Consider the following 22093-nt stretch of genomic DNA (forward strand, 5'->3'; position numbering starts at 1 on the left):
AACTCCTCACTCTTTCTCTCTGTAAGTTTCTTTTTTCATTTTGTTTCCATAGCTTTGCCCACTTGCTCTTCATCCCTGGCCCCTCTCCTAAGTTCCAGTCATGAATTTTTTAACAGCATGATAGAACTCTTTAATTGTCTCATGACTCCTCAAATTGAGCATGTCCAGCTGAATTAATCATTCCCTTTTCAGGCTAACTTAATTTACTAGTATCTCTATTTCTTTCATTTCAAAATCCTTCCACTTACTGAGGGCCTAACTCTCTGGGTCTTTTATTGTTTTCCTCTGTCTCTTCCTCTCTTCCCCATTCTGCCCTCACCCCGAACAGCAGTCCTGTTTGGTAGACTCAGAATCACAATTGATAATTTCTGAAAGATTTTTCCCCACATAAATCCAAATTAATTTGGTCCACTTGGTCCATCTCATTTGATATGGTATTAGCCATAAAATTCAATTATGTTGTTTATTTTTGACCTTTTATCCATTATGTGAAAAACAGTAAAAAACACAAACCGATCATAACTGTGAAAATGTTAGTTGGGTTGAAGATATTATTTATGTAGCTTTTTATCAGCATAATTTTATTTCTTAATGGTAAATGTGAAATTTTCTGATTATAAGGTTTTTAAACAATTTTTTGTATGTATGCAGAATCCCACACTGACATTTTCATTCTTTTTCTGAAATTAATTTATTTAAAGGAACAAAATATGTGTATTCTACTTTGATTTCGTGTTACTGCAGGAAATTAATACAATGTAAACCCAATTCTATTATACTTAAATGTATTGATTGAACTATAAGTAATAAATACTTGATTATAATTTTTTAATTGTATGCTAGAGATTAGTAACGGTTTTTAAATAGAGCCTTGGGACGTGGAAAGGAAGATAACTTTCATTTTATGTGGAGTCATGTTTATTCTAAAATACTGCTTTCATACATGCAGGAAAATCTTCATGTTTTGAATACAGTTGTTCATAGTATAGTGGAAATTTGCATAGTTATCACTAGATCTTCAACTTTGATGTGGAATTCTGATAAACACCCACAGCAAAAATTTTAAGATGCCTGCATGCTTTTTGCATTGTTAAAAAGACACCCACATTAGGGCGCCTGGGTGGCTTAGTCTGTTAAGCATCAGACTTCAGCTCAGGTCATGATCTCATGGCTTGTGAGTTGCAGCCCCACATGGGGCTATGTGCTGACAGCTCAGAGCCTGGAGCCTGCTTGGGATTCTGTGTCTCCCTCTCTCTTTGCCCCTCCTCTACTCATGCTCTCTAGCTCGCTCTTTGTCTCTGTCTCTCTCTTAAAATAAACAACAAAAAAAAGACTCACATTAATACTTAACCTTGGAAAAGTTAGCTTATGACATATATATGTCTTTTTCTTTTTAAATAAAAATGGAAAGGAAGAGGTATTTTTGGATATTATAGAAACTATATTTTTTTGCAATACTTGGAAGATTATATAATATATTAACGTCTCTATTTACAAGTTAAGGGCAGAGCACTACATACCCTAGAGTGAAAGCCAAGGAGCTTCTGTCTGCTTTACAATTGATTGAATTAACAGGGAGAAATTTTTATTCTGGCTTTATTTGAATAATGGAACTGTTGAGTTATCAATGCCTATGAGGAGTCTTTTTTTTTTTTTTTTTTTTTTTTTTGTGAGTGGGGAGTGATCATCATCATCGATGTTGTACCGTCCAGAACACCTTCAACAGTGGAAATAAAGCCAAAGTGGGTTGCTCTTGTGATTGAGTCACACAGGCCTCTGGTCACATTTCTTTTTTTTTTTTCTTGCCTATACGTGTTTCTAACAGTTATGGTTACTGATTACATTGTTTATACCAGATGCTAAGTGAGGAAGGGGAATAACAAAAGGCACATGGACTGACTGAAATGAGGAGTGACACTCTGCAGTCTGATACCAAAGAAAAAAAATGACCAGAAGTAGTCATTTCAAAAATGAGAGCCAGCAATTCCACTGGAATTGAAAATTCTGTTTTCAATTCCAATGAAAATGTATGTCCACACAAAATCTTGTGCACACATGTTCACAGGAGCATATTTCATAGCAGCCATAATGTGGAATGGGCTCAAATGTTCATCAAGTGAAGAACAAATAGACAAATGTGGTATATCCATACAATGGGATATTATTTGGCAATAAAAAGGAGTGAGGTACTGAAACAACATATGGATGAATCTTGAAAAACGGTTACACTGGGTGAAAGAAGCCACAGACAGAGGCCACATATCACATGATTCCGTTCCATTTGTATGAAATGTCAGAATAGGAGATCCACACAGACAGAAAGTTGATAAGTGATTGCCAGGAGCTGGAGCAAAGGAGAAATGGGAATGACTGCTGATGGGCTTGGAATTTCTTTTTGAGATGATGAAAATTTTCTAAAATTGATTGTGTGATTGTGGTGATAATGGTGAAACTTGGTGAATTTTCTAAAAGTCATTGACATGTGTACTCTAATTGGGTGAGTTGTGTGGTATATGAATTATATCTCCATAAATCTGTGAAAAAATTATAGCAAATTAAGTTAATTAATTTTTGTTAATGGGAGTGGTTCTATATACCATACGCTTGGGGCAATCTTCTTAGAGTACAGAACCGTAATCATTGATGCCGAAGATAGTAGTTATGAAACTGTGAGTTACAAGGGCAATTATTATAATTTATGTCCCATAGGCTCTGTTTTTAGAACTCTGTCAACTATCACAGATTTGTGGTTAACACGAACATTCATGTTTAATTTCTTCGTGATCTTAGGCGGACTTGTTTTTTGTATGTTTCACATAGGTGAAGTTATTGCCTTGTCTTTTAATGGAGAATGAGGATTAGTTGAAAAGTAGATTATTATTTTATTGTCATTAAAAAGCCTAGGTAAAATAATTTGAAAAAATATATTTAAAGAAATTATTGCATCTAACTTACAATGTTTCTTCTGTGGCTTCAAAACCTAAGAATTAGTAGTCATTCAACTAAATATGGAATGTAAGAGCTGATCCAGGTTGATCTTAAGAAATACAATACATTAAATGGAATTTAATGAGTTTACTTGCCTAATAGATACTGGTCAAGCAAAAAAGGAAAGTTAGGGTTATGACAGATTTTTCTCTCTGGTAACACAGCATCTGGTATAGTTCATTTCTGTGAAAAATATTTGTATTAGGAAATCACTAGAGAGTATGAACCACTGAAAATGGCTTAAAAAAGTATGGCAGGAAATCTGGATGACAAGTTTGAGGGTTATATGATAATTTAGTTGATTTTTCTCCATTTAAAGAATGAGATTAAAAACACAGCTGTATTTTGTTCCCTGCTGTTGACATACAGGTAAAGAAAAATTATGGGGATAGTGTCAGGGACATGATTCTAGACATAAAGCATTTTCCCTGCCCCAACACCTCCCTTCACCCTTCATGACCTATTTAATAACGTTGTTCCTGGTATGGAAATGTGTCATTTATCTTGGGTGTATTGGAACTGAACAAGAAAACTAAAGGAAGAGGGAGAGAGAGAGGGAAGTTAGAGAACAAAATATAAGAATAATACAATCAGACATGAAGGATAACCAGTTCATGTCTGAATCTGAGAAAAATTACAATGGAAAAAAAGCACTAAATGGTTGAATGCAGATGAAGAGTGAGTAAAGGCAGGAGTTAGGAATGAATCTTGGGAATCCGGCTATAATGGACTATAGGGGAAACCTGTTCATTGATGATGAGGAGTTTTAAATTGTTAATGTTGTAATTTCATTTGTAGGAAGGATGCCAACCAAATACTGTAAAGTTGTGGCCAGAGAAACAAGGTCTGAATTTTACTTAGCTAAGCCTATACTTAGCAAACAGTATTTGTTCTCCAGACACCACCAAAGTGTAATTAAAATTTGAAATGATTAAAATGGGTTTACTGTCATGATAAGATTTAAATTTTTTAAACACTCATTAATTAAGGTTTTCCTCTACTTTGTTGCTCTACCTTTTTTTTTTAAAGGTAAAATATGTGCTGTACATTTTTTTTCTTAGGTAAAATATGCAGACTCCCTTGATTCTTGGAAATCTGTATCCTCTTTAACATGAGTAAATGTATTTAGTGATATTTGTCTTTATCAGGTGATTGTGAACTTCAAATAATGAATAATTCACACTTCTTTTATAACCAGGAACCTTTTGAGGACGGCTTTGCCAATGGGGAAGAAAGTACTCCAACCAGAGATGCTGTGGTCACGTATGCTGCGGAAAGTAAAGGAGTTGTGAAGTTTGGCTGGATCAAGGGTGTATTAGTACGTACCTATAGACTTAATTTTAGAGTTACAACATTTCTTTTTATTAGAAAATCTTCCTAATATTCTTATCATTTCTTAAGAGAGCTTGTCTGTTACAGAAGACCATATTAATAACATGTACCTCTTTTTCTTGTATTAAATTCAGTAAAGGAAACAGGATATATGTATTAATGGAATCATACTATAGTTGATTTCCTCTAAATTATATTCTGTTACCTCTTATAAATCTCACATATTGTCATTTGTCAGAAATTAAGTATGAAATGATGAAATTGTTGGAAGCATCAGAATCAAGAAAGCTGAACGGGCAATAGAGCTGATAGATTGCTGCTTCCTTTTCTGCTATGCCATTATTTTCTCGAAGAGAAATGTATAAAAGTTAATGAGGAACAAAATAAAGGAGAAATTGTTTTCTTAAGTGTTGAGGTCACTTCACCAAATAGGTTTGAGTGACTTAGTTTCAGATTTGCTTCTGTTTTTCTGTGTTCACATAGGCACTAAGGAACTGACTAGAGTAGACAGGTAAACTAAAAGGCCCTCCCATTTAGACTTTGGGGGTACTTAAGAGTTGTGTTGACATTTAGAAAAGAAGTCGAGGAGAAGTCCCACTTCTAGGAGTACTTTCATCACTTTTAATGGACAGAGTAAATGTGAAGCTCCAGGTAGTGCTCTTTGCCTATTCTTAAATGTTCATATTTTAGAAGACTATGTTCTATGTGTAAGCATAATAAATAAAAGTAAAAATAAATACAGGAAGCTCTGTCAAATAGTTGAGAATTTTAAAAGATGTGTGAGGAGCACCTGGCTGGCTTAGTCAAAGGAGTGTGCAGTTCTTGATCTTGGGGTGGTGAGTTTGAGCCCCACACTGGGTGTAGAGATTACTTAAAAATAAATATACTTTAAAAAATAAAACATGTGTGAACAATTGGCATTTTGTGTTGACAGATATTTTGTGATACCTGAATCTTCTGAAGGAATCAGGAAATAATGTTGATAAAGAACAAGCAAAAATTATACCTAGTTGCTTTGATAAATGGGAACAGGAACTACTTTCTTAGGGTTGAAGTCTTAAAATACCCTTTTACTTTGTTCAGTTGCTTTTGCTGCTGTGTGTGTGTTATATTATTCTTAAATTAGCTTACATTTTAGCTCTCAGTAAATTCTTTTAAAAATAATATAAAGAAAAGGATAAGAGATTTAAAGTGATTTTCTATATAGTTCTAAATGTATGTTATCCTCCTTTTGGCTAGTTTAACATTTACTGATGTACTATGTTTGATCACTTTGCTTCATCTGTAACTTGGCTTCTTTTCTTTTCTAGGTACGTTGTATGTTGAACATTTGGGGTGTGATGCTCTTCATTAGGTTGTCGTGGATTGTGGGTCAAGCTGGAATAGGTAAGCGAAGTTCCATACTGCTTGATTCACTTGAGAATGAGTAAGCAGAGTAGCTGTGTGCTCATCTAGCCTGGGAACCTCCTAAAATTCAAACAATTAGAAATTATTGTACACTGTTTTTTCTTTGTATCAGATTGTTGTCTTAATGTTCCTTTTTTTATAATTTTGGTTTGATTTTTCTAAAATGGGGTAAAAATAAGGTAATTGTTTACTATAACGTAAATTAGGTTTATTAACCTTTTCTAGATATAGCAAGTTGAAATAAGTATTTCTCAGCCTCTTTTCTTTTCCCCTCAAGGTCTGTCGGTTGTTGTAATTATAATGGCCACTGTTGTGACAACTATCACAGGATTGTCTACATCAGCAATAGCTACTAATGGATTTGTCCGAGGAGGTAAATTCAGTCTTCTCACATCATTGTTACGAGATTACTGTTACTAATAAAGTGAGGTTTAAATTTTTAAATTATTTTTTACCTTTCAAAAAGCAACATAGGTCTGTATAGGTGAGGAATGATACTGAGCACTTTCAAACTAGTGTATTTAAATATAAAATTTTATTTCAGCCTATACAAAAACATGTATGTGTCCAGTTACTTAGGATGCTCAATGTATTTTGTAGCAAGAATGGAGCTTCTAACCGATTTCTTCTCAGTTGGGTTGCCCCTTATTGCCTCCTCCCAGATTTCAGCCCTTAGATGAGTGGCATGCATCCAGTATTTGTTTAGTATTCTATAGGTGTAACCTCATTCTTCCCATTTAGGGGAACTTTGACAGAGTTGTTTTCCCATGACCTGACAGCTGGTCTATTACGCCCAGAACTCGGAATCCACACTATCAAGTCTTGGTCTCTTCTTTGGGTGCCCTGAGGCCTCTTTCGTTGGAGTCCACAAGATCTGCCTTGTGAGATTTTACCTCGCCCCCCCGACTCCTGCCAAGGGAGAGAACCCAAGAGATCAGGGGAATGGCTTTGGGACCTCTTGGAACAAGAAGAGAAGAATTCCATTTTCCAAATCAGAACCCGTCATTTAGCTGGAATGAGGAGATCCCTAGAGAAAGGGGAGAACATGGACTTTAGCAGCTCCTGTAAAGTTGTCAGAGTGGATCGACTGACAAGAGGATCAACCTATACCATCTGCCTCACCTATTTTACAGATCAGTTTGACATTATGTGTACACAATTTCTGTTTTATCTGCATGAGCTATTTAGAGAACTACATTGAGCCTTTCATTCTTCCTCATCGTCTTCCTATTTCTTACTTACCAGAATATCCAAATCACTGTGGCCCTGGGGGAAGCTAGTAGCAATATGATTATGGCCGTGCTGAGCATGCATGACTGTTGGCTGAAGTTTTATGTGTACATGAGTCTACACTGAGCCATATTGTGGTGTAAGGTATGGATTTGTCCAAAAGTGTTTCGTCAGGCTACAGTGAGACTTTCTTTTTGGCTTCTTGCGTACTCGGTGCCCCATGCTTTTTTTATTTCCGCTACTTCCATTCTGGGCAATAGAAGTGAAAGGAGAAACGAATGCGGTGTTATGTACTTGTGGGGACCAGCAAGTCACCAAAGAACTTGTCCCTATCTTCAGGCCTTCCAGTCTAGGTTGTAAGCCTCAATGGGGGCACTGGGGCATGAAGCCGTTAGCAGCATGAATCCCACAGACTGTTATTCTCCATGTGAACACAGACTTAGGGGAAGCATAGATTCTCCTACATCGTGACTGAAAAGCCATTTCATCTTTTGATACTGCCAGTAGTTTTTATATATATATCCATGAATGCACGTACTTTAGAGACTTTGACCACAGACTTTGAAACTTTGCTAGAAGGCATTCAGTTTTCACTTGTTGGTGACTTTGGAAATTTGGCTGATCCTTGACAGAATATAAAAAAGTTGTTTCATCACCTGCAGTGAAAGTTTCGTGGAGTTTTTTTTTCAATGACTGTAAGCCCCTTCTGTCACCTCTATCTGCTTCATGGACTTGGACAGCCGTAATGGGATTTATTTATGTTCCACAAAGTAGATACAAGTCTAAATCTGGCGAGAATATATTGCATCCTGTAGTCATGATTCTAAGTTGAATATATTGTTGTGATTCACACGTTTTATTCCAAAAGTCCCTGTCGCTTACTTCTTTGCATAAAAATTCCCTGTAACAAATGACCAGCCCAGTAGCAGTGAGCACCCCTAGTGCCTATGTTGTGTATTTTCATTCAGAGGAACCAGGGGACCTTAGAGAAACAATTGATTTCCAGATCTGGGCAGGAAATGTACTACAAGAGCCTAGACATCTTTTCACATTGGAAAGTAGAGAGGTAACAAAGGTGCTTGGTTTCAGGTCAAAAGGACCCAGGAGCCAACTTGAAGAAGCTAACATTGACCTAAGTTTGGATAATTTGAACAGCAGTACTACTACTAATAACTGTTTTGAATGAAGATATAATAGATGATAAAATCCTTAGGTTCACAGACACCACAAAAAAAGATCTTTTCATTTTTTTTACCTTTGAAGAATGCTAGGGAACTAACTTATTAGCAAAATTGATAAATAAATATAAAGAATGTCCTGTTGAGTCAAGCTTTCTTGAATGAAAGTGTCCTTACCTAAACTCAGTGTAAGCAAGAAATTGATGAGATTTGTTCTCTGATAATTATTCTATGTGATAAGCGAAGAAGGAAAGAAAATTAAAATCTTCCAACTTTGTAAGCCCTTTACTCAATAAAAGTATCTGAACCATTGTTTTCTGAGAAATTGAATCTGAACTATGTCATTGCCTGTAGCTCCAGGAAGCATTTTATATAATACGCAAGGGAGACAGGAACTTAGACACTATAGAATGACTAGATCAAATTCCAGACTGGGAATGTCTCTGGAACAAGAATCCCCCCCCCCCTTTTTTTAAGTAATGTGTACACCCAACATGGGGTTCAAACTCCCAACGCTGACATCAAGAGTCACACGTTCCACCGACTGAGCCAGTCAGGCACCCAGGAATCCTTATCTGACATAATTTTCTAAGGAGAAAAAGAGGGAGAGAGTTAGGGTTTAAAACTCATGTATAGGTATGAGTTTGTTTGCCATTTGTAACTGTAAACTACTTTGTCTTTTAGTGGGTTGGGACCAAGAGTGCCAAGTTTGGATCTCCTCTAGCCCCATCACAGGATTAATTTTCACTTCCTCTCTTAAAAGGGCTACATAGGGAAGAGAGGAATGGAGCCAGAAGTGTCCATAGGGTCAGGGTGCTGAAGGCTTAGATATCTAATGGAGAAATGGAAGAATATCATGGGAATAGTGATGTTTTGAGGCCCATCTCAATTTTCTATGATTGATTATTAAGGGAATTAACAAGGAAATATTTTACTGAAAAGTTGTGGTTGCTCTCTATAGTGGTTTTAATTTGGAGAGACTCCTTTTGAACTTGCCTAGTTATCTTATTAATATAAAGAACTACTTGAGGTAGTGTTCAACAGTTTATCTTGATTCTTAACTTATACACTGATTTATATTTTATTAATATTGAATAATATTTTATTCTTGGTTTCTAGGGTATGTTTCCAGCTGTGTGGCAGTATGTGAAATGTATACTTTTCCTATGTGCTTTTTGCCATAGGAGAGGTTTAAGTTTACCAAGTAACCTTAACATTGGCTTTAACAGTACATTTTGGAGATTAAACAGATACCAATTTATAAAAGTGTAGTTTTTTTAAATATGAAATAACTGCTAACTTATAAACAAATATAATGTCCAGTTATGAAGTCTAGGATAAAAATAATATAACAACGTTCAGGGTTTCTTTAAAAAAAAAAGAGTCAAAACTTAAAAAATATAAGATGCTTAGTTTGGGGCTTGATTAGATTTTAGTAATGATGTTTGGATAATCATTACAACTACTAGCAGGTGAGAGCATCATCCCCTCAGTTCTCTCCCTGCACAGAATAAGACAAGCAGTGCTGAGTAACTTCAGCACATCTTTACCTTCATCTCTGGCATAGTCCTTAGCCCAACAGACACATACATTGTACAGATAGTCAGGAGCCAGGGCTCTTTACTGTGCCACAAATCGTGTCCGTGTTGAGACCTGGGTTTTACAGAATCGACCTGCGTCATGTTCAACGAGTTCCGCAACCCAGATGGTGCTGGCCAGCGGCTGCTTTCACTGAGATCTGCATTTTCTAGATGTCACAGGCCAAAGTTCTTCCATCCACAAATAATTAGTCTGTGAATATGAACTCGTTTATGACATAGAGGGCAAGCAGAGGCAGCCTTTTATAACATGAAAGTGTAAATACTAGTTGTTCATTGTATTGTGTTATATGACCTGAGGGTTAAGTTGAAAACAGAGATTAGTACAGTTTCAAATAAAAATCCAGGTTACACCAAATTCAGAGGAGTAGTTCTGAACATGTAAAATCAACATAAATGACCAAGATGAAATTTTATGTTACCTGTATTTCAGTCACTCAACAGGTAATTGTTGAGCTCTTGGTGACAGGCACTGGGTTTGTAACCATCACTGTCAGACAAGATCCTATTTTCTTGGAGCTGTGTTCAGATAATAGTGGCAATTATTTTTTGAAACATAACTGCTGGGCATGATAACATGCTTTTGACCTACATTATCAGATTTAATGCATCACAGTTGTTAGTCCCATGTATAATTTGTATGGATGAAGAGAGCGAAAATGAAACACACTAATTTTTTCAACAAATTTAAATGTTATGCAGATTTTACTGATGAATCTTTAAGTTTCTGCAGTATGTCAGGATTGTCTTTATATACTTCTGTTTCATTTTGCTGAAATGAAGCCTTCTGTATATAGGTAAAACTAAATATTGGAAGTAATCGTAACATTTTTCACATGGATTCTAAGTGACAGAAAGTGCTTTCTGTATTAGTAAAATCAGATTATCATTGATTGGCAATTTTTTGTTTAGTCTATTATGTAACTATTCATTCCTGTCATCACCAAGCAATGAGTTGTAACTTAGAAATAAGCTCCATAGTTCTTTCCTTTTATTGCTAATTTCTTTCAAATTACAGCTTTCCAGATCAGTGAAATGCTTGAAGAAGCTGTAAAAGGCAGTTCTGTAACAGTTGTATTATGAGGTTTTATTAGACTTCAACATAACATTGTGTTTTCAGTTTAGTAAAAACATGACTTAACAAACCACAAGTGGCTCAAATGTGAATCTGGCAAGTAGTTGTAAATAATTTTTCATTTGGGTTTTCTCTTTGACTTACTTAGTGGCATTTCAATTTTGCCAGTCTTTAATGATTAAAAATACTTGAATTTCATTCTGAAATTGTCTACTGCAGAATTAGGGCTCTATGTCTTGACTCTTCAAGTTTAATATTTAAAGTGATCAGTTACAGTGGTAATATAGCACTCAGTCCTAGTCAGAAGATTCCGTGTTGGTTCACACATCTTTCTCTACTTGACTTAATAATGACAACAGAATACAGCAAATTTGACCAGTGTTAACAGACACACAAAGTATTGTGTATTGGTAAACCAGGGTATTAGAATGTATTTCCTAGAACAGTAACCAAAATGGATATTGGATCCTTTTGGGTCCATTATTGCCCCATTGTATTCTCAAAATCGTTCCTCAGAATGTTAACACAAGGTGGCTTTGGATAAACTGATTGGTCAGTATACAGAAGTAGGTGATTTATTGCTGTAAAATTCTGGTGTGTTTTCTAAACATATTAGATGAATTTTGAACAGTAAATGTTAAATAGTTTACTTTCTCATTCCTAAGTTTATTACTTTTTCATTATTTTGACCTTTTGATTTGTCTCTTCCTCAGTACATCAACAAAACCTTTATTTTATGAAATTTCCACAGATACAGTAGAGTATATAGATGATTCATATTATATATATTGATCATTTCATCCACGGTAAACAAAGGATGTTTGGTCACAAACTTCATTTTCGTCTGTTCGGTGGCTAACAACTTTCTGGAGATTTTTATTAGTTAGAAATTTTGAACCTTTTTTTTTATTTATTTTTTTTTTTTGAGGGTACTTGACCCACTGACCCACAATGTTACATAGTTCTAGATACACAACTTAGTGATTTGACAAGTTGTTACATTATAATATTTTCACAGGGGTAACTACCATCTGTGTCATTACATCGCTATTACAATATATTGAGTATTGTGCTGTGCCTTTTATTCCCATTCTGACTTATTCCTTCCATAATCGGAAGCTTGTATCTTCCTCTCCTCTTCACCCACTTTGCCCAACTCCCCATCTGCCTTCCCTCTGGCAACCATCAGTTTGTTACCAGTATTTATAGGTCTGAATTCTGCTTTTTGTTTGTTTATTCATCTGGAGTTTAGGTAGGGTTTTGTTTTTTGTTTTTTGTTTTTTGTTTTTTGTTTTGGTTATTTTAGATTCCACTTAGTATAATCATGGTTTTTTTGTGTTTGTCAGTGTAACTTAGATCACATAGCGTAATCCTGCCTAGGTCCGTGTATGTTGTCTCAAATGACACAATCTCATTCTTATTTATGGCTGTGTAATGTTCCATTATGTATACATACCACATTCTCCTTGTCCATTCGTCTATTGATGGCCAGTTAGGTTCCTTCAATATTAATTCAATGTAATTCCTGTCAAAATCTAATGGCATTTTTCACAGAAATGGGAAAAATTATCATGGAACCATAAAATACCCTGAAGAGTCCAACAGTCTTGAGAGAAAAAAAAGCTGGAGGCATCACATTTCCAGATTTCAAACTATATTTCAAAGCTGTAGTAATCAAAATGGTATTGTAGCGACATAAAAAGGTACATAGACCTGTGGAATAGAATTGAGAGCCCAGAAATAAACTTATGCGTATAGAGTCATGTAGTATTTGACAAGGGAGCTAAGAATACTCAGTGCAAAAACAGTAGGCTCTTAAATGGGAACTGGATATTCACATGCAAAAGAAATTGGAACTGTATCTTAAATCACTCATAAAAATTAACTCAAAATGGATTTAGGACTTAAATTTAAGACCTAAAACCATGAAATTCCTAGAAGAAAGTATAGGGAAAAAGCCCCTTAACATTTGTCTTGCTAGTGATGTTTTGGATGCAACAGGAAAAGCACAAGAACAAAAGCAAAAATCAACAAAATGACAAAAGCAAACATCAAACAAAAAGCAACAACTTCTGAACTGCACAAGAAACAATCAGCAAAATGAAAAGACAACCTACAGGATGGGAGAAAATATTTGCAAATCATGTATCTGATAAGGGGTTAATATCCAAAATAGAGAAAGAACTTACATAGTTCAATAGCAACAAACCAAACAATCTGATTTTAAAATGGGCAAGGCGCCCCAGTGGCTCATTCGGTTAAGTGTCTGACTTCGGCTTAGGTCATGATCTTGCAGTTTGTGGTTTGAGCCCTGTGTCGGGCTCTGTGCTGACAGCTCAGAACCTGGGTTCTGTGTCTCCCTCTCTCTCTGACCCTCCCCTGCTCACTCTGTCTCTCCCCAAAATACATAAATATTAAAAAAATAATAAAAACTAAAAATGGGCAAAGTACCTGAACAGACGTTTCTCCAAAGAAGACAACAAGTTCATGAAAAGGAGCTCAACATCACTAATAATCAGGGAAATGCAAATCAAAACCACAATGAATTATCACCTCACACCTGTTCGTATGGTTATTTTCAAAAAGACAAGAGACCGTAAGTGCTGGTGAGGATGTAGAGAAAAGGGAACCCGTTGCACTGTTGGCAGTGAAAATTGGTATGGCCACTGTGGAAAGCAGGATGGAGGTTCCTCAGAAAGTAGAACTACCATATCATCCCGCAGTCCCACTTCCTTGATATTTATTCAGAGGAAGTGAAATTACTATTTGTTAGAGATGTTGCCATTCTTGTGTTCATTGCAGCATTATTCACAATAGCTAAGCCTTGGGAACAACCTAAGTGTTCATCAGTGAATGAATGCATGAAAAAAATAACACACATTCTCACACACACAATGGAGTATTATCTAGCCTTAAAAGGAGACGTTGCCATTTGCAACAACATAGATGAACCTTGAGGGCATTATGCCAAGTGAAATAAGTTAGAAAAAGCAAATACTGTATAATCTCACTCATATGTGGAATCTAAAAAAGCCAAACTCCTAGAAACAGATTGTAGAAAAGTTGCTACCAGGGGTTGATGAGCAAAGGAAGTGATGAGGAAGTTGGTCAGACTTAAAGTTACAAGCAGAGTAAGTTCTGAGGATCTAACATACAACATGCAGACTATAATTAGTATTGTATACTCGAAAGTTCCTGAGAGTAGATCTTGAATGTTCTTACCATAAAACAACAGCACAAATGGAAATTCTGTGGGGTAAAGAATATATTAACCTTATGCTGGTAAACATTTTGCAATACGTATGTGTATCAGCACGTTACATTATGTGTCTTTTTAATGGTTTATTTTTTTGGAGAGAGTGTGAGCAGGGGAAGGGAGAGGGAGGGAATCCGCAGCACACTCTGCACTGTCTGCACAGTGCCTGACGTGGGCTCGATCCCACACACAACCTGTGAGATCATGACCTGAGCTGAAATGAAGACTGCGATGCTTAACTGACTGAGCCACCCAGGCGCCCCCATCACGTTGTGTATCTTATACAATGTTATATGTTAGTTATATCTCAGTAAATCTGGAAAATAATTAATTGACCCTACATGTGTCGGTCTGTTTCTGGACTCTCTCCTGGTACATTGTCTGCAGATTTGCCCTTAATCTAACACCACACTATCTTGGTACTGTGGTTTATAGTAATGCCTGAAGTTGGGCGTTATAGCTCCTTCTACTTTGCCCTTTTTCAAAATTGTCTTGGCTATTCTAGTTCTCTTGCCTTTCCATATATATTTTAGAATTATCTTGTCAATTTTTGAAAACTGTCTTGCTGGAATTTAGATGAACTTGGGTTCAGTGTAGAGATCAGCTTGGGGAGAATTAACAACTGTTAGGGCTCTCATTTCACAAATATGCTTTATCTCTCTCTAGTTCTTAAAGTTTTAGTACACAGATTTTGAGGATATTTTTTAGTATTTCCTGGTTTTTGTGCTATTGTAAGATTTAGTTTCTTACTGTTTCTTGCTGGTATATGGAAATATGATGGATTTCTGTATATTTACCTTGTAATACTTTTGTAGTTGGGGTGTCCAGAGAAACAGAACCAATAAGGTGTGTTTGTGACAGTGTGTGTCTAGAAAGACGTATTTGAAGGACTTGATTCACGTAATAATGGAGGCTGGGAAATCTAAGACCTGCAGGGTAGGTCAGCAGTCTGGAGACCCAGAGACAAGGTGTTCTCAGTTGATGTCTGAAGGCTGTCTCCTGCAGAATTCCCTCTTGCTATGGAGAGGTTTGTTTTTGTTCCATTCAGGCCTTCAGCTGATGGAATGAGACCCACCCACGTTATGGTGGGCAAACTGCTTTATTTACATTCCACCAATTGAATGTAAATCTCCTCTAAAAACACCCTCACACAGGGCTGCCTCGTAGCTCAGTTGGTTAAGCATCTCACTCTTGGTTTGGCTTAGGTCGTGATCTCACAGTTGGTGAGGTCAAGCCCCGTATCTGGCTCCATGTTGACTGACTAGATCCTGCTTGGGATTCTCTCCCCGTCTCTGCCCCTCCCCGGCTCACACTGTCTTTCTGCCTCAAAATAAATAAACTTTAAAAACAATAATGAAATAAAAATACCCTCACAGAAACGTTCAGAATATAATGTTTGATCTCATGTCTGGGCACCAGGGCTAGGCAAGTTGATACATAAAATTAACCCATCACAGTGTCACCTTGTTAAATTAGCTTTTATTTTAACTGAGTCCATTACCCTTCAAATTTTATATGGGATTGTTTTTCTACCTCATAGTTGAATTAGTTTGTATTTTACATCGAATTACTTTGAAGCTCCTCTTTGAAAGCAGTTCATTTTAATAGAAAACTTGGGTCAAAATTTGATTTTGTTCAGTCTTACTCGTACCTGAGGCACTGAGGATGATCATTTGTTGACTGATACTTTAACATCATTTTGGACAATAAGATTTCTTGTGCAGTTTTTATCCAAGGAAGAGCACTAGTTACAACAAAAGAAAGTGTAATAGTTCAGAAGAAGTTAACTGGACTTGGACAGGTTTGTTGGTGTTCTAAATATTAAAATACCTTTCACATTAATGAACAACATTTAGTCCCTGCTAGCAGGTAAGAAGAGTCATGTAGTGCTAAACTGAGCCATGTGTAGTTTTTATTTTCTTAGAGTTTGAGATGTAATGACAATACAGTACTGAAGAAGTTTAGATCTTACAGCATAATGAGTGGTCTTACATGGTATTGTGAATTAGTTGCCACAATAAGTTTAGTTAACATCTATCATCTCGTACAGATAGAAGGGATAAAGAAGAAAAACATGTTATTTCCCTTGTGATGAGAACTTCTAAGAGCCATGTGTGGTTTAAGAAATGTCTGTTTTGTGGCATAATTGGTAGTCAGACATCCAGAGTACGTGTTCAAAAGATAGTTAAGTACTGCTCCTCCCTTCCTGCCTGTAGTTTTGTGGGGTTTTTTGTCTCTGTGTACTTTAGTTTTGAAGGTTCTATATAATTCGTGTTGAATTCATTTGTTCTGAATGTTCATAATAGTTTCATAATAGCTGTACCTGATAATTCCACTTTCTACAAAGATGGATTAGTAAATGTGGTCCTAATCAAAAATTGCTCCTTACCATGCACATGGACATGCACATTGGTTAATTATGGGTTTTTCATTTTTATGTTTCGTATCAGCAAAAGCTAAGGTAATCGTTGATTAATGCGTTACGACAAAAATTGGCAAGATACTTTACTGGGAAGTGAGGTATCAAATCCAATGACTCCTGTTTAAAAAAAGGAACAGGATAAGGTCGGTTTCTTGTAAAATGTTGGATACTTTGCAAAAACCTTTGTTACCCATTTATCATTCATGAAATTTTTTATTTCAGGTAAAAGCCGAGGAAAAGATTTTTAGTGTTTTGCCTAAGTTTAAAGTACAATTGTAATAGAGCTTTGTTTTTTTCCATGGAGTTTTGAATTAATTCTTAATAGTAATAGGCAGTCTTTTAGTGTTGATTTTACTTGTGGGACGAAATAGCAGATCACTTTGGTCTTTTCATTGCTTTACCAGTCACCTATTATACTCACTGACCTCTCTGAATCTCTGTGTACTTCTGTAAAATGAGGGGTTTGGCTTAATGACCTGTGAGGTGCCTTATAGTACTAGGATTCTGTGAGCTTACACTTCAGCAACCACAGAAGTGAATGGAGAGGAGGGAGGGTGCTAGGTGGTGATGAAAAATTTGGGTCACCAGTCTGTCCATTCATTTTGCAGGTGTTCTGTGCTCATCCTGAATTAGGGTTGGGTTCTTTGTTTTTTACAGAAAGATATATAGATGAATTTAAGTGCCTTTTAAAAACAACTTTAACACATGGTTCATCTTAAAGGTAACTTTTGACTCCTTTTGTTGTAATCAGTGAGCTGATGAACTTGCTTGGGATCCATTTAATCTCTCGAAGTCTAACATGCGTGAAGATTTTTTGCTATATCATTTTGACTAGGGTATACTTTTTAAGTTTTAAAATGATGGTTGTTGAAAGTAGATTTACAGTTTATTAGAACAATATTATTGAAGTAAAATTCACATGTAGTGAAATGTAGATTTTAGGTTTACAGTTCTGTGAGTTTTGGTAAGTATATAAACCTAGCTCAATCAGAATACAAAGTATTTTTATCATACTGGAAACTTCCTTTATAATCATTCCCTCACCTCTAGCCCAGGGTGGGCTTTTATTACCTAAAAGGTACTCTTTTTGTGTCATACCTCAATATAATATTTTTAGAATTCATCCATGTCATTCTATATGTTAGTAGTTTGCTGTAGTGTAGTATTTTACTACATACATTTTACTGTATATTACTTTGGTTTATGACTGTACATTTGTAGTAACAATAATTTGTTTATTTAGTACTTATTGTTGGACATTTGGGTTATTTTTGGTGTGAGGCTATTATGAATAAGCTTGACAAGAATATTCTTAGACAAGTCTGTGTCGATGTCTATGTTTTTATTCATGTTGGGAGATTATGAGTGGATTTGTTGATTCATGGGGTATTTATATGTCTCATTTATAAGAAATTGCCAAATAGTTTTCCAAAGTGGTTTTACCATTTTATACTACCATCAATATATGAGACTTAATAGTTTTCCATGTTACTGCCAACAGTTGTTATGTATTTTTAACTATAGCTATTCTTGTAGATAATTAATTATGGTAAGTATCTTTTCATGTGCTTATGACCACTTGTATATCTTCTTTTGTAATGTATTCAAATCTTTTGCCAATATTTAAATTGTGTTATCTTTTTTTATTTGTAGGAGTTTCTAAATATATTCTGAATACAAGTGATTTGTCTAACATCTGTATTATGGGTTTCCCTCCCAGTTTTTGACTTGACTCTACATTTTTATAATTTTTTTAATGCTATGTTTCAGAGTGTAGAAGTTTACTATTTTGATGAAATCCAGATTTTTGTGTTTTCGTGTACGGCTTTTATCTACTGGCCTGAAATCTTTTGCTTATCCCAAGGTCTTAAAGATATTCTTCTTTGTTTTATCTAGAATCTTTATAGTAGCTTAGGTTTTGACTATTAGTAGTATCAAAGGAACTTTTTAATATTAGCACAACAGAGGTTGTGGTTTTCTCCTCTTGCTACCCAACTGTGTACGTATCCACTTGTTCCTGCACCATTTTTTGAAACGACCTATCTTTTCTCTGTTGAATTTATTTTTGTGCCATTGTTGAAAAATTTATTGTGTTTTTGTCTAGACTATATGCTATTTCATTGATAAGTTTTGTTTCTCCTATTATGCTAGTTAGTATTGATTGCTTAGCTTTATAATTTCAGAGACTTCCAAATTTGTTTTTCTTTTTTAAGATTGTTTTGGCTCTTTTAGGTCGTTTGCATTTTTACATAAATTTTTGAATTAGGTGTTTTCTGCTAAATAGTAAAAAAATAAAATAAAATAAAATCTTAGTGGGGCTTTGGGATTTCAGCCTTAAAAATATTTTGGGGGGTGCCTGGGTGGCTCGTTTGGTTAAGCATCTGACTCTTGGGTTTGGCTCAAGTCATGATCTCCTACTCTGTGACCTCGTTGTTTGTGACACCCAAACCTTCATCCGGCTCTGCACTGACATCACAGAGCCTGCTTGGGATTTTCTTTCTGCCCCTCTCTGTATGCCTTTCTCACTCTCTCTCTCAAAATAAACTTAAAAATCTTTAAAAAAATCTTTTTGGAGGGCACCTGGGTGGCTCAGCCGGTTAAGTGTCCGACTTCGGCTTAGGTCATGATCTCGTGATTTCTGAGTTCAAGCCCTGCGTCGGGCTCTGTGCTGACAGCTCAGAGCCTGGAACCTGCTTCAGATTCTGTGTCTCTCAATGTCTCAGCCTCTCCCCTGCTCATGCTCTGTGTCTCTCTCTCAATAATAAATAAACATTAAAAAAAAATTTTTTTTTATCTTTTTGGGAAGAATGGTTATGTTAAAAGTATTGAATCTTACAGTTTATGAAAATGGTATATCCATATATTTCAATCTGTTGTTTCTGATAGCGTTGTTTTGTATATTTCTGTATAGATGTCTAGCATATACATTATTAACTTTGTCCTTACATGTTTCATGTCCTTTGTGTCAAACGGTATTTGTAAATTTTATTTTCCATTTTTTTTTGTTTCTTACATATAGAAATAAAATAGATTTGTTGTATTTTAGTCCCACTAGTCTGTGATCTGGCTAAACATAAACAGACGTATCATCAGTTAATAGACATGGCTTACACTTTGTCTTTACAATTTTTAGGATTTTTTTCTTTCTTTTGTTGAATTAGCTAGGAGTTCCACTACAGTGTTTAATTGAAGTGGTGAGAATAGATATCATTACCTTGTTCTCAGTCTTAAATGGAATGAGTGCAGTATATCACAACTAAGAAGTTGTTAGTGGGGTTTTTGAAGATGTCATTTGTCAGATTGAGGAAGTTCTATTTCTAAATTGCTGAGAATATTTGTTCATGGTTGGATATTGAATTTTGCCATGTATTTCCTACATCTTCTGAAATGGTTATATGGTTTTCTTCCATTATTCTATTACTATCACAAATTATATAGTTTTTTGAATCTCTCTCTTTTTTTTTCTTTTTTTTTTTTTCTTGAAAGAGTGCGAGCAGGGGAGAGGCAGAGGGAGACAGAAGGAGAATCTTAAGCAGGCTCCATACTTAGAATGGAGCCCCGCATACAGCTCAATCGCATGACTGTGAGACTATGACCTGAGCCACAATAAGGAGTTGGAGACTCAACCTATTGAGCCACCCAGGCACCCCAGAATGTGTAATTTTTAACAAAGCAAATTTATTTTTTTATTTTTATTTTTTTTAACATATGAAATTTATTGTCAAATTGGTTTCCATACAACACCCAGTGCTCATCCCAAAAGGTGCCCTCCTCAGTACCCATCACCCACCCTCCCCTCCCTCCCACCCCCCATCAACCCTCAGTTTGTTCTCACTTTTTAACAGTCTCTTATGCTTTGGCTCTCTCCCACTCTAACCTCTTTTTTTTTTTTTTTTCCTTCCCCTCCCCCATGGGTTTCTGTTAAGTTTCTCAGGATCCACATAAGAGTGAAACCATATGGTATCTGTCTTTCTCTGTATGGCTTATTTCACTTAGCATCACACTCTCCAGTTCCATCCACGTTGCTACAAAAGGCCGTATTTCATTCTTTCTCATTGCCAAGTAGTATTCCATTGTGTATATAAACCACAATTTCTTTATCCATTCATCAGTTGATGGACATTTAGGCTCTTTCCATAATTTGGCTATTGTTGAGAGTGCTGCTATAAACATTGGGGTACAAGTGCCCCTATGCATCAGTACTCCTGTATCCCTTGGGTAAATTCCTAGCAGTGCTATTGCTGGGTCATAGGGTAGGTCTATTTTTAATTTTCTGAGGAACCTCCACACTGCTTTCCAGAGCGGCTGCACCAATTTGCATTCCCACCAACAGTGCAAGAGGGTTCCCGTTTCTCCACATCCTCTCCAGCATCTATAGTCTCCTGATTTGTTCATTTTGGCCACTCTGACTGGCGTGAGGTAATATCTGAGTGTGGTTTTGATTTGTATTTCCCTGATAAGGAGCGACGTTGAACATCTTTTCATGTGCCTGTTGGCCATCCGGATGTCTTCTTTAGAGAAGTGTCTATTCATGTTTTCTGCCCATTTCTTCACTGGGTTATTTGTTTTTTGGGTGTGGAGTTTGGTGAGCTCTTTATAGATTTTGGATACTAGCCCTTTGTCCGATATGTCATTTGCAAATATCTTTTCCCATTCCGTTGGTTGCCTTTTAGTTTTGTTGGTTGTTTCCTTTGCTGTGCAGAAGATTTTATCTTCATAAGGTCCCAGTAATTCACTTTTGCTTTTAATTCCCTTGCCTTTGGAGATGTGTCAAGTAAGAGATTGCTACGGCTGAGGTCAGAGAGGTCTTTTCCTGCTTTCTCCTCGAGGGTTTTGATGGTTTCCTGTCTCACATTCAGGTCCTTTACCCATTTTGAGTTTATTTTTGTGAATGGTGTAAGAAAGTGGTCTAGTTTCAACCTTCTGCATGTTGCTGTCCAGTTCTCCCAGCACCATTTGTTAAATACACTGTCTTTTTTCCATTGGATGTTCTTTCCTGCTTTGTCAAAGATTAGTTGACCATACGTTTGTGGGTCTAGTTCTGGGGTTTCTATTCTATTCCATTGGTCTATGTGTCTGTTTTTGTGCCAATACCATGCTGTCTTGATGATGACAGCTTTGTAGTAGAGGCTAAAGTCTGGGATTGTGATGCCTCCTGCTTTGGTCTTCTTCTTCAAAATTACTTTGGCTATTCGGGGCCTTTTGTGGTTCCATATGAATTTTAGGATTGCTTGTTCTAGTTTCAAGAAGAATGCTGGTGCAATTTTGATTGGGATTGCATTGAATGTGTAGATAGCTTTGGGTAGTATTGACATTTTGACAATATTTATTCTTCCAATCCATGAGCAGGGAATGTCTTTCCATTTCTTTATATCTTCTTCAATTACCTGCACAAGCTTTCTATAGTTTTCAGCATACAGATCTTTTACATCTTTGGTTAGATTTATTCCTAGGTATTTTATGCTTCTTGGTGCAGTTGTGAATGGGATCAGTTTCTTTATTTGTCTTTCTGTTGCTTCATTGTTAGTGTATAAGAATGCAACTGATTTCTGTACATTGATTTTGTATCCTGCAACTTTGCTGAATTCATGTATCAGTTCTAGCAGA

General features: G+C 36.0%; 1 protein-coding gene across 2 annotated transcripts in view; it reads left to right on the forward strand.

The window, feature by feature from the left end:
- Positions 1–22093, forward strand: part of SLC12A2 (solute carrier family 12 member 2) — a 109998-nt gene that overhangs the window by 24463 nt on the left and 63442 nt on the right. For both annotated transcript variants that reach the window (XM_042934240.1, XM_042934249.1), the window contains exons 2-4: positions 4187–4306; positions 5631–5706; positions 6005–6100. In XM_042934240.1, the coding sequence (XP_042790174.1) occupies positions 4187–4306; positions 5631–5706; positions 6005–6100 (292 nt within the window). The remainder of the gene's footprint in view (positions 1–4186; positions 4307–5630; positions 5707–6004; positions 6101–22093) is intronic.

Source organism: Panthera leo, chromosome A1 (assembly GCF_018350215.1).
Source record: "Panthera leo isolate Ple1 chromosome A1, P.leo_Ple1_pat1.1, whole genome shotgun sequence".
Lineage (NCBI taxonomy): Eukaryota > Metazoa > Chordata > Mammalia > Carnivora > Felidae > Panthera > Panthera leo.